General features: G+C 41.3%; 1 protein-coding gene across 2 annotated transcripts in view; it reads left to right on the plus strand.

Annotated features, from left to right (window-relative positions):
* The window catches only part of snx18a (sorting nexin 18a), a 55,568-nt gene extending 42,612 nt beyond the window's left edge, over nucleotides 1-12,956 (plus strand). For both annotated transcript variants that reach the window (XM_043688501.1, XM_043688509.1), the window contains one exon: nucleotides 10,793-12,956. In XM_043688501.1, the coding sequence (XP_043544436.1) occupies nucleotides 10,793-11,046 (254 nt within the window). In that variant the 3' untranslated portion in view covers nucleotides 11,047-12,956. The remainder of the gene's footprint in view (nucleotides 1-10,792) is intronic.
* Nucleotides 12,957-13,584: the final 628 nt, after the last annotated feature.

Raw genomic sequence — 13,584 nt, forward strand, 5'->3', positions numbered from 1 at the left:
TGCTTTTTTTATGGAGTAGATGCCTTGCCATCAGGTTTTTAAAGCCCTTGTTTTCAAGCATCCCTACACTGTGAAAGTTGTCCATTCAAGTTCACATTAATCCTTTTGAAGTTCATCCCATCCAGACCCACACCGTACCCCGCATGTCCCATGGCTAATTCACCTAGCCTGCAATCCGTGGATACTAAGGGGCAATTTGGCATGGCCAATCCACCTAACCTTCACATCTTGGGACTGGAAGGAAATTGGTAATCCACATAGATGGTTGCCTGAGGATAGAATTGAACATGGGTCCTTGGTGCTTTGAGGTAGCAGTGCTAATCACTGAACTACCATGCCTCATAAGAGAAACAGGACAGAAGAAATCCCTCTTAACGGCACATCTTGTCTCACCGCACACCAAAGATTAGATTGTTATGTATGGAAAAAAAGCAAGAGTTCCAATACTGACCCTCGGGGAAACTTCACTGCAAAACTTCCCTCTGCCTGACAAAAATCCATTAACAATTACAGCATGTTTTTTTAAGACTCTGCTGATTTTCATCCGTGTTGGTACTCTTTGTTTGATTCCAATTTACTAGATCGGTTGACTTGCCTAAACAAGTATAAAGAAGGATGGCTGGGGTAATGGCAGAAGGCAGACATATGTAATGCAATATTCAATAAATAAACCAATTATCAAGAAAAGGATTTGTCTAGTTTCACGCATCACCATCTGGACTGGGATCTAATTAACAATACCATTGTATTCTCATTTAATCCTTTTAGAAGCTGTTGTACAGAGAATTTGTGATAAATGATTTGGATTGAATCAGTTTTGTATAGTAAATGAAGCCTTGTTTTTGTCAGTAGTTGCCAAAAGCATATGTAACCGATATCCAAATCCCTTTTGGAGGCAGCCTGGCTGACCACAACATACTCTATATTTTGAGGAAAGTTTACGATGTGGGAATTCAAAATTTGAAGCTTTGAGGATTTTATTAATCAGATGTAACTAAAAGGTTTTATTTAAATTTGAATGACCAAAAGATTAATCAATGTTCCTTCAAAAACATTTTGCACTCCTTCTGAACTGCTATGATGTGTTTATGACTGTTCATTTCTGTGCACAATTACCAGGATTTTGATTTGAATCAAATTTTTGAGATAGTCAGTGGTTGGACTATCTTAACCTTAGTTTTACTTTAAAGATAATATCTTATCTGTCTATCCGGTTTGCCTCCAAATCATTCTTGGGTCAAATCCCTATACAGGACATTACCCGATCAAAGTTCCTTGCGTATTTCATCTTTTTTTTTCTGGTAAATTCAATTAGATTATTTGATTTGTTTTGAGAATTAGAGAAAAACTTAAGTGAAAATGACTTGTGTGCCAAACAACATAAAAACAGCAAGCAATTGACAGCTAAGTTTTAAGTTCTGCAATCCTGCCACATTTTTGTTTTGAATGGTAATGGGTGATTAAGCAACTCTCTGGTGGAAGCTTTACATATACAGTGGAACCTTGATTATCTGAATGCCGATTTTATCCGAAGGAGATCTCTAGGTTACACCAAAGACTTTGTTTCCAACAGCGATTGTGTCGTTTGTTTACAGTGATTTTTAGACAGGCACCGTCTTCTCTCCCGGTCTCTCCCCACACTTTCCCTGGAGTTCTACAGCGTGTACCCTAACTGCCGCCTTCTTCTCCTCCTCCCCAGATAATCTCTCCAACGTTGTCGTGTACAGGGCAGAGTTGGAACCTGTCAAAGTTACATAAAAAGTGTGTGCGTGCACATGCTATTTGGAGACTTGCCCCACAAAGGCAGCAGCAGCATCAGCAGTCTTATTGTTGGTGTCCAGTCCGGCTGCCCCAGAGAGAGGGCAGAGTCCGTGCTGGATGGGGGTGAGTGGGTGGGGTCAGTGCTGGACAGGTGGGGGTGATGTTGGGGACCGGGAGATTTTGGGGATGGGGCCGGAGGGGCGTGTGGAGGGTGGGGCCAGTGTTGGACGGTTTGCGGGCAGGGGCGGTGGAGGTGTTGGCTATGGGCAGTGTTGGCAATGGGGGCTCGCGTGCTGCTGCAGTCCCCTGAGCAGGGAGCAGACTTTAAAACCTCCGAGCCCCAGAGGAAAGGCATTTAATCGATTTAACCGAATAATCCATTATCTGAATGAAATGGTGCCCGCCCACCTTGTTCAGATAATCGAGATTCCCCTGTTTCTCCATCATCCGTGATGGGGGTGCCCAGCATGTTAAGTGGAAAAGATAAGGCTGAAATATTTACAATCTTCAGCCTGAAGTATCAAGTGGATGATCCACCAAGGCCTCCCCTGGAGCTCCCCAGCATCCGGCATAAGTTTTCAGTCAAGTTGATTCACTTTGTGTGATATCGGGAAATTGTTGGAGACACGAGATACTGAGAAAGCTATAAGCCATGATAACATTCTGGCAGCTGTACTCCAGGACTTGCTACGTTCCTAGCCAAGCTGTCCCAATACAACTACAACATCTGCATCTACCCGGCAATGTGGAAAACTGCCAAGGTTTATCCTGTATCGAAAAAGCATAACAAATCCCATCCTAATATTACTGTTCCATCAGGCTATTCTTGATCATCGCCCTTGCCGATTTACTGTTTGGATCAATATACCTAAATCTGGCAAGATTCATTCATTTTTAATGAGCATGCATGACATGCTAAAGTATTGGAAGGAGTTTCCAATGCTTAGCATTGGAAAGATTGTCCTGCTACCAATACACAGCCAACCCAATTCCATGATTTTGGCCTGCTGGGAAACCAACTTTTGGCTACCTGTAGGATTAAGTGCCTCTGCTTTGGTTTGTTTCATCCTCTTGGTGCTGAGATTCTGCCCACAAGATTAGATTCCCTACAGTGTGGAAATCGGCCCTTCAGCCTAACATATCCATACTGACCCTCTGAAGAGTAACCCACCCCGCGTCTGACTAATGCACCTAACTTTATGGACAATTTAGCATGGCCGATTTACCTAACCTGCACCTCTTTGGATTGTGGGAGGAAGCCAGAGCACCCAGAGGAAACCCAGGCAGACACAGGGAGAATATGCAAACTACACAGTCGCCCAAGGCTGGAATTGAACCAGGGACCCTGGTGCTGAGGCAACAGTGTTAACCACTGAGCTACCATGTCACCCAAGTTTTAATTTTGGATAATTTATTTTTTGTGTAAAGAGTACTTGACACATTTTCACAAGGCATGTTTTGATCTGATGTGCAGTTGGATATGACCATGGCTACCACTGTGCCACAAGTCTGCAAATGGAGAGGCACTGCTGGTAAGTTGGAGATCCTAAATTCAAATTACAAGACAGATTCTTTAAACCTTTTGAGGCCACCCAGCAACTAGGCTAAGTATGTTGTGTATGCACTTTATTTTCTTTCTCAATCGGTTTCAACATTGTCAAAGATAGTAATGGGAAGTTGTGTGTGGAGTCGGGAGGTAGGGAAGGCACTAAATGAATACTTTACTTTTCGTCAGTATTCCCAATAGAAGAAGACCATGTTGTCAAGGAGAATACTGAGATATAGGCTACTAGACTGGATGGGATAGAAGTTCATGAGGTGTTATCTATTTTCACACTTTCCAAAACTGCTAGGTCCCCTTGGCTGGATAGGATTTATCTTGGGATTCTTTGGGAAGCCAGGGAGGAGATTGCTGAGCCTTTTGCCTTTGATCTTTGTCATAATTTTGTTTTCAGGAATAGTGCCAGATAGCAAATATTCCCTTTTTCAACAAGGGGAGTAGAGACAACCCTGGAAATTTATAGACCAGTGAGCCTTATTTCAGTTGTGGGTAAATGTTGGAAAGCTTTGAGAGAAGATATTTATAATCATCTGGAAAAGAATAATCGGGGATAGTCAACACTGTTTTGTGAAGGGTAGTGCCTCACAAACCTTGTTGAGTTCTTTGTGAAGGTGACCAAGCAGGTGGATGAGGGGGATGTGGTGTATATGGATTTCAGTAAGGCATTTGATAAGGTTCCCTACGGTAGGCTATTGTACAAAATTTAGAGGCACGAGGCATGTGATTTAGTGGTTTAGATCAGAAATTGGCTCTCTGAAAGAAGACCAGGGTGGTGTTGGTTGGGAAATATTCATCCTGGTGTTCCTGGTGGAATACTGCAAGGATCTATTTTGGGCCCACTGTTTGTCATTTTTATAGATGACCTGGATGAGGGCATAGAAGGATGGGTTGGTAAATTTGCAGATGACACTAAGATCTGTAGAGTTGGGGATAGTGACAAAGGAAATAGGTTATAGGGGGACATGGATAAGCTGCAGAGCTGGGCTGAACTGTGGCAAATGGAGTTTAATGCAGGAAAGTGTGAGGTGATTCACTTTTGGAAGGAGTAACAGGAATGTAGAGTACTGGGCTAATGGTAAGATTCTTGGTAGTGTAGATGAGCGAGGGATCTCTGTGTCCAGGTACATCCCTGAAAGTTGCCACCTAGATTGATAGGGTTGTTAAGAAGGCATATGGTATGTCGCTTTTATTGGTAGAGGGTTTGAGTGTTGGAGCCACAAGGTCGTCCTGCAGTTGTACAAAACTCTCTGGTGCGGCTGCACTTAGAGTATTGTGTACAGTTCTGGTCACTGCATTACAGGAAGGATGTGAAAGCTTTGGAAATAGTTCAGAGGGGATTTATTAGGATGTTGCATGGTGTGGAGGGAAGGTCTTACGAGGAAAGGCTGAGGGACTTGAGGCTGTTTTCAATAGAGAGGAGGTTGAGGGGTGACTTAATTGAGACATCGAAGATAATCAGAAGGTTAGATAGGGTGGACAATGAGAGCCTTTTTCCTCTGATGTGAAGGCTTGTATGAGGGGACATAGCTTTAAATTGAGGGATGATCGATATAAGACCGATGTCAGAGGTAGCTTCTTTACTTGGGGGTGTGGAATGCACTGCCTGCAACAGTAGTAGACTCACCAGCTTTAAGGGCATTTAAATGGTCATTGGATAGGCATATGGCGAGAATGGAATAGTGTAGGTTAGATCGGCTTCGCATCGGTTTCACAGGTAGCGCAACATTAAGGGCCGAAGGGCCTGTACTGAGCTGCAATGTTCTATATTTGTACCACAGAATGTAAACAGAGTAGGATACACTCAACCCTGTCTGGACGATCCAAGTCTGGAAGCATAATATCTAAAACCTTTCTTGAGGTTTTATTTTTAATTTGGAATTTGTGCGGACAAATAACAAGCTTATCCATGTACTAATAGCTTCTTGAGATTCAGTAATGCTAGTGTGTTTCTATATTGTGCAATGTTTTAACTTATGAAGCACAGGCACATTTTAGTTTTGCTGGGGAGAAAAAGGCACGTTGAAGCGTTTTGTCTTGCTCTCATCAGGTTGATTTGCAACAATTATCAGTTGACTGTCAATCATCATTAATTAGTGCATTCTCCATGACTGCTTTTACCAGTTAGCCCATTTGGTGTACTATTCTCATGCAGTATAAATGATGATGCTGTTCCCCTTAAATTTTCATTCTTGTGAAGTTGCTGATGTGGAATTCAAACGTTCAAACAAATCTTTTTTTTTTCCAGAAATTCTTTAATTTTGTACAAAGTACCATATTTGGTTTAATTGACTTGTATTAGTGCTGTTCCTGTTCAGTTGTTGAAATGTATGTAATAGATCACATTTTGTAGCCTCAATCTGGATTTCTACTAGAACTATTTTTGCAAGTGACACACAACATGATTCATTTTATAACCATTGACAATTGTAAGCTTGCAAAAATAAGCCAGATGTTCACAATTGCTGTAACAGCAATACATTCTACAACTGGGAGCACTGGTATGTTTTGCAAAATATACCACTGTCTCCTCTTCAGTGCCAGTAAAATTTTAAAGTGATCAGATGGAAAGTGTCACAGTTGAGATTTTTTTTTTAATGCCTTCACCCCCCCCCCCCCCCCCCCCCCCATCCAGGTACACAAGTCACAGACATAGTTTGGACCACAGCAGAAGAAATAAAAATGGTACACCCTACGGCCTCTTGCACTTACTCCACCATTCCATATAATCGTGACTGATACTCTGCCTCAACTCCACTTTTAACTTATAACACTTTACACTTTGGCCTGCATGTGACTCCAGATCCATAGCAATGCGATTGACTGACTCTTAACTGCCCTCTGGGCAATTAAGGATGGACAATAAATGCTGGCCTAGCTTGTGACACCCTCATCCTGTGAATGAATAAAAAGAAAGTATTTGGGGACCAAATAGATATTTATGTTTCCAATAGAGTGTCTCGCAGCCAGTGCTGTGTCTTGAACTGTAGTAATGTTGAAATATGGGGAGATTAATGTTCACCTGCATGTGACATGGTCCCACAAATAGCCATGTGACCAGATAATTTGATGTGGTGGCTAAGAGATTGTTGTTGGTTATGTTACCAGGACTGCTGTTTTTGGATAGTGCCATGGAACTTCAATATCTATCTTTCAGTGTAGTGTCTCATGTGAGAGACCGCATGCTCCAATAATCTATCTGATTCACTATACTGAAGTGGGGGCTTGAACCTATGACATTCTGAAGCACCAATTCTACTATTGAGCCAAGCCTAATAAGCAAGACTGTTGAATTATGAAGCACTTTAATTCCCTCATTCTGTTTACCCAAGCTTTATTTTCTGGTTAAAGGCAAGAAAGTTTGATTTTTTATTCAAAGCAAAGGAGAAAATAAGGGCTTTGCAAGAGAAAATAAGGGCTTTGTAGAATAGAGCTATGCATCCCAGGCTTTATCATAGGGTTTTCTGAACTTGGATAATATTGTGTTTCCAAACTCTCAAAGCATGATTGTGCTGAGCTGCGTATATCACTGAGAGCAGTGAGAGGGAGGGAAGCTATAGCCTGAACGGTCATCTGATGATTCAGAAAGTGAATGAAAGAAGCTATTTTTAAGGCTGAGAAGATTTTGATAAAACTATTCTTTGCCACACTCCATCTGGAGGAGGACTTGTCGATGCATACGATGTACCTTATATGTCCCCTTGGTTGTGAAAGATATCATGGTACTTGTAAAGAAGAGCAGAGGAGCTTTCCCAATGACATGGCCACCATTTAATCCTCAACTAACACCATGAAAATTATCTGATTACTTGTTTCCTTGCTGTTTTAAAGCTGGTTTTGATACATATAAAATCTATATTTGCTTTGTTTTAGACTTCTACTTTTCCCTTTTTTGGTTTCTCTCTCATTTTCTACTTCTCCTTTCTAAATTCTTGCTCAGCAGTTTTCCTTCCCCAACCCCCAGTCCAATTTTCTCTATCCATTTGATGTGATATTTAAAAAAAATTTAAATCATGAGAATGGCTGGGCCAGCATGTCAACATTTTATTGCCTGTTTCCAGTTGCCCTTGAGAAAATGGTGGTGAGTTTGAATTGCTGCAGTCCATTTGATACAGATATACCCACAATGTAATTAGGGAGTAAATTCCAGGATTTTAACCCAGTGACACTGAAGGAACTGTGGTGTATGTCCAGATCAGATGGTGATGGTCTTGGAGGGAAACTTGGTGATTTTCCTGTGTATCTACTGTCCTTTGTCCTTCTATTTGGTAGTGATCATAGGTTTGGAAGGTACTATCCAAGGAACCATGGTGAGTTTCTGCATTGCGTCTTGGTTGATGGCATACATCTCCTCTGAGTGCTGGTGTTAGAGGGAATGAATATTTTTGTGGATGTGGTTCCAATCCAACAGGCTGCTTCGTCCTGGATGGTGTCAAGTTACTTGTGTTATTGGAGCTAGACCCATCCAGACAACTGGGGAATATTTCATCACACTCCTGGCTTGTGTCTTGTAGATGGTGAACAGGCCTTGGAGAGTCAGGAAGTGAGTCAATCGCTGCTGTATTTTGGCTAATTCAGTTCAGTTTGTGATCCGTGGTAATCCCCAGGATATTGATAGGTTAACATTGACCAGAAACTGAAAATGGCAGGTATGTCAAGTTCCATGTTGGGATTTTCAGATTCGAGCTTCCAGTATCCTGTTGGCCAAGCCACAGACTACTTTTGTCATAATGAAAATCTAGTCCACAGTATCTTGGATGCCTCCTGTGGCTAGGGTGGAGATTATCAACTGTGGCCATGGATGCTGTTCTCTAAATTGTTTCTGCAAAGTACAGTCTGGGACAACTGAATCTCCAATTTGTTTTGTTTCCTTTGGTAAGTTTTCCAGTCTGCACTCTATCTCAGGTTCCAAGTAGCTCATTTAAACATGAAGCCAAGTTTGAGAAGGTGAAAGTGAAAGGCAACACCATTAGTGGGAGAAATATGGTGAGGTTTCCATCCCAGTGCATCAGATCTATATCGAATATTTCAATCACTAGAGTAATAGGGTCACAAGTTACTTTTGAGGAATGGTCAGATGAACAACAGAGAACCCAAACAATACTTTTTTTGAAATGTAGAAGATCAGCTTGTTGTTTGTGAACATTGCACTAAATTTTCATTATTATGAATGTTCTTACTTTGATGTAACCTACCAAAATATAACAAGACTCTCTGCCTAAAAGGCACACTTAGAAACAGCATCCATGTAAGTGTTGTATAGGGAAGTGAAATACACGTGTGTGTATATATGAGAGTGAGGACTGCAGATGCTGGATATTGGAGTTGGAGTGTTGCTGGAAAAGCACAGCCGGTCAGGCAGCATCTGAGGAGCAGGAGAGTCGACATTTTTGAGCAGAAGCTCTTCATCAGGAATGAGGGGGTGGCCTGGACGGGGTTGGGGCTGGGTGGAAGATAGGGTAGAGCGGATAGGTTGGAAGGAAAATATACAGGCAGGGCAGTTCAAGAGGTGGTGCCAAGTTGGAAGGTTGGAGCTGAGATAAGGTTGGGGGGGGGGGGGGAAATAAAGAACTGGTGAAATCTACATTGATTCCCCTGTGGCTGGAGAGTCCCAAGGCAGAAGCTGAGATCTTCTTCCTCCAGTCATCAAGTGGCTAGAGTTTGGTGGTGGAGGTGGCCCAGGACTTGCATGTCCATGGCAGAGTGAGGAGAGTTGAAGTGGTCAACCACATGACAGTGGGGTTGTTTGGTGTGTGTCTCAGATGTTCTCTGAAATGTTCCGCAAGTTGGCAGCTTGCCTCCCCAAGACCACACCGAGAGCAACGGACACAGTAGATGACGTGTAGCAGTACTAGAAAATCTGTCGGATGTGGAAGAATCCTTTGGGACCTTGGATGGAAGTGAGGGAGGAGGTGTCGGCACAGGTTTTGCACTACTTGCAGTGGCAAGGGACAGTGCCGGCAGTGGAGGGTGGGTTGGGAGGGGAGCATGGACCTAACAAGGCAGTTGTGGAGGGAATTGCCTCTGTGGAATGCAGATGGGTGTGGGGAGGGAAATATAACTCCTGGTGGTGGCGTCTGTTTTGTAGGTGGCGGAATTGGCAGAGATTGATGTGATATATGGAGGTAGGTGGGGTGGAAAGGGGAGCACCGGTGGGGCTCTGACCATCCTCGTGGCAATGAACAGTTTGACCTACTTGGCATGGGATCAATGTAGATGTTACTAATATCTTCTTTTCTCCACCCCCCCCCCCCCCCCCGACCTAATCTTATGACCGAATGTGCAGGTCAGGTGAATTGGCCATGCTAAATTGCCCGTAGTGTTAGGTAAGGGGTAAATGTAGGGGTATGGGTGGGTTACGCTTCGGCGGGTCGGTGTGGACTTGTTGGGCCGAAGGGCCTGTTTCCACACTGTAAAGTAATCTAATCTAATCTAAACATCGACTCTCCTGCTCCTCGGATGCTGCCTCACCGACTGCTTTCCCAGCACCACACTTCGACATGATCATACTGTGCTCAGTTATACGCTGTATACATTTGTAATTGGGCTCACATTTGATCATGATTTTTTAACAACTTGCATTCGGCAAATTGCTTTGCCACTGCAGTAAAGGATGACCCCAGGAGAATGCAACATTAAGCCTAACTGTAAAGATGCTTGCATTTGTAGACTTATCATCTTGTATCTCTAAGGTTTTGCTGTAGTTTGGGGATTTTGCGATCAATGTTTCCTGCATTATGTCATCATTTCTCTGTGGGGCCTCCATCTGGGAGCAGATTTTCTTTTTGGACAAACAGCTTTTTTTTTGAAATGGAAACCAGCTTACAAAAACATTCTTTTCATGTTTTCATTTTAATCGATGAGTAACCCAAATCATTTAAAGCTCTATATGAATTAGATATCCAGAGAGGTTTTAGTTGTAACGTTTGATAGTCTGCTGAATATCTTTGATTATATGAGCAATATTCGCTGAATAAACCCATAATCTCCTGTTAAGTTTAATTATAGTGATCTGAATTTGGTGAATAGCACTTGGATATCATGTACAATTTGATTTTTAAACCAAATCATTTGCGTTTGCATAAAAATCTGTTAATGTAATTGTTCTCAGCAGCTCAGTGCCTTGGTTGATTCCTCAGTAAATATATTTTTGCAGTTAAAGTCCCCACAGGGTTATAGGGTCTAATCAAACTGGTTTCCTTGAAAGTAACTACTTTCTCAGAACAGCTGGTCTTTTCACATTTTAGTCAGTTGAAGATTCTAGAAAATCTGTTTTTCTATTTTTGTATCTGCTAAGTTTGTCTTTCTAGTTTTGTTTTTAAAAGAAACAAAATGAAATGTCTTGTACTGGGCTTACTTCCATAATGTATTGATGGATGTTTTGTTCAGGATTTCTGGAATTTCCAGCATCTTATTTGTGAAGTCTGTCCTTTGTACTTGTCTAGGTGACTGACTGCAGTTTGTTTCTAACAGGTGCTCTAACCAAAGTAAAGGAGAGTAAACGGCATGTGGAAGAAGGGAAGATGGAGGTGCAGCAGGCAGATGGAGTCCGTGAGCGTTGTGACACTATTTCTTTTGCTACACTGGCAGAGATTCACCACTTTCACACGATTCGTGTGTCAGACTTCAAGGCACAAATGCAGCATTTTCTTCAGCAGCAGATCCATTTTTACCAGAAGGTGACTCAGAAGTTAGAAGAAGCATTGCAGAAATATGATGCTGTTTAATTTGTCAGTTTGACATTTTTTTTTTTTTTGTTGCCTTTTCACATCTGATACAGATGGTCAGCAGACTGTCAAAACACTCTGGAATCTCCCATGGCATTTACAGATAATGTTGGGACCCAGACTTGGTGATCTGGTTTCAGAATCAAAATCTGTTGAACAATCTTCAAAATGGAGTCAGTTACTTGGCAAATTATTCCAAGTTATGTGGGTGAGGGATTGGGAGGAAGGTCATTTAAGTATGTTATGTACTATATGCTTACACTACCATACTAATTTGTATGTGTGTACTATCTAACTTTGCTTTATTTAACAAAGTTATCTAGGATATACCATTGGGGCCCCAAATCCTAAAGCAGGATGGTTGGGTTGACTGTTCTCTATACGGCCTATTCTAACTGATGAAACTATTAGACTTTAATCTCTTCTGTGATAAATGAAATGCAAAGACTAAAACCTGTTTACAGATTCCAGCTGGAGCAGCTACGTTACTCGTGCCTTTTGAGTCACTGTTTCTTCTGTAGTTTATAATAGAATCTTATTAATGAGGGGGGGGGGAATCTCATACATTTCTCATGTTGAAATTGCAGCAGCAAGTGGGGGAAAATGATTTGGACCGGTGGATTATATTTTTTAAAAAATGTCCTTTGTGCCCCTGTGCTGGTAGCAATCGCACAAAATTCTAATGAAACTTACGATCTTCTCAGGAAAGTTGGAGATGCTATTTATTTCTGAACACAACCGTTATGCAGGCAGGAACCATGTATAAGTTTGAGTAACTTATCGACACTAGGTGCAAATCTCTGGCTGACTTCCCAATGTAAGGACTGGGAAGATTTATTTTAAAAATTCTGAAAGCTTAATGAAGGAATAAGACGACTTTCTTTCAAGTTCCCAGCAACTTGATTTTGTGCAGATTTTAGGTTACTAGAATACCTGACGTCTGACCTAGAACTATTATTTGAGGAAACTTTTTAAACCATGAATTACAATCAGTGACTGGTAAATGTGGCAATCACTTGACTGAATTGTTTCCCATCTTTCATGATGGAAATTAATTTCTAAGAAAATAGATAAGATAATTGGAAATAGAAGTTTAAATTTGGACTTAAAGTTGTCTGCTGAAATTGAGTGCATTTGACAAATCATTGGTCAGGTCACCCTGTCTTGCCTGCTGCTCTTTACTACCTTGTGGTGTGCTACAAGGCCTTGTCCTTCAAGAGTACTTAGCTACTGCATTCTGACGTTAACTGAAATGTGCTAGAGAGCAAAGTGTTGCTTGGTGAGGGTTGTATAGTTTGTGTGAGAACTGTTTGAATGCAGCAGCTGATTAAAAAGAGCTATTCTGAGCAAACCAACCAAAGAAATGGTGGCTTTTTGAGATTTTCTTCCATCTGGAAGTGGAGATTTTTCATCTTGACATTGTACATTTTAAGTTGTACAACCCATAAAGGCGTTTGATTATGCAACTAAAATTGTAAACTTAATTTGGCAGTTCGCTGCACTGAAGTTGGTCTGGCATTACTGATCAATATACCATAATGGAAGTGCTATTGACTCAAGGCAAAGCAATTGAAGATATTTTGCCAGTGGTTTAAAATGTCACTAATAATCTTGTCAGTAAAAGTCACCTAACTAGCCATTTAAAGTGTCTTTATGGGAGATACTGTGTAGATCACAATGATATAAAGATGTTTACAGCTTTTCTATTTACCTGAAATTATGTTTCCTCACTGTAGCAGTTTGTTAGCTATATAAAATAACATAAATGAATGCACATCCACAAGACTTGTACCAAAATGTCAGACTTTCTGTGAAAGTGCTCCTTATTGAAAGCATCAGCTCAGAGTAAATAGTTATTTCATTTGAATGTTATTGTACGCGATATTTAGATTAAAAAGAAAAGACCATAATGTTTGGTTGTTTCGTCTTTTTTTAATTCCTTTTGTAATTGTGTGGGTGTGACTACTTTTTTTGTCTAAAAAGTGGCAAATGCAATTTGTGTTCTATGCCTTAAGTTTTAGATATTAAGTGAAATGTGGATATACTGTATGAAGGACTTTTGCCCGAAACGTTGATTTTACAGCTCCTTGCATGCTGCCAAAACTGTGCCTTTCCAGCACCACGAATCCAGAATGTGGATATACTGTAGTTTGCAGAAAACGTGCCATCTTTGATAAGATGCCATGTTATGGAAAATAAAAACTCATGATGTGGCATACTGGCGTGGATGGAAGACTGGCTGGCTGATAGGAAGCTCAGTAGGTGTGAATGGATCTTTTCCAATTTAACAAATGGTATGCCACAGTGATCAGTGCTGGGACCTCAACTGTTCATAATTTATGTAAATGATTTGGACAGATGGAGGTATGGTATACCTGCAGTTCCAACCCACCTCAACATAGTACTCTGATTATGCAAATATTTGACACCCAAAACTTGCTCAGTACACATGTAAATTGCACATGTGCAGTCCCTTCAGTCCTGTCAGCAATTTTGCCTGTTTTGCTTATTTGGACACTGACAGGTTTCTCATTGGGA

Source organism: Chiloscyllium plagiosum, chromosome 1 (genome assembly GCF_004010195.1).
Source record: "Chiloscyllium plagiosum isolate BGI_BamShark_2017 chromosome 1, ASM401019v2, whole genome shotgun sequence".
NCBI lineage: Eukaryota > Metazoa > Chordata > Chondrichthyes > Orectolobiformes > Hemiscylliidae > Chiloscyllium > Chiloscyllium plagiosum.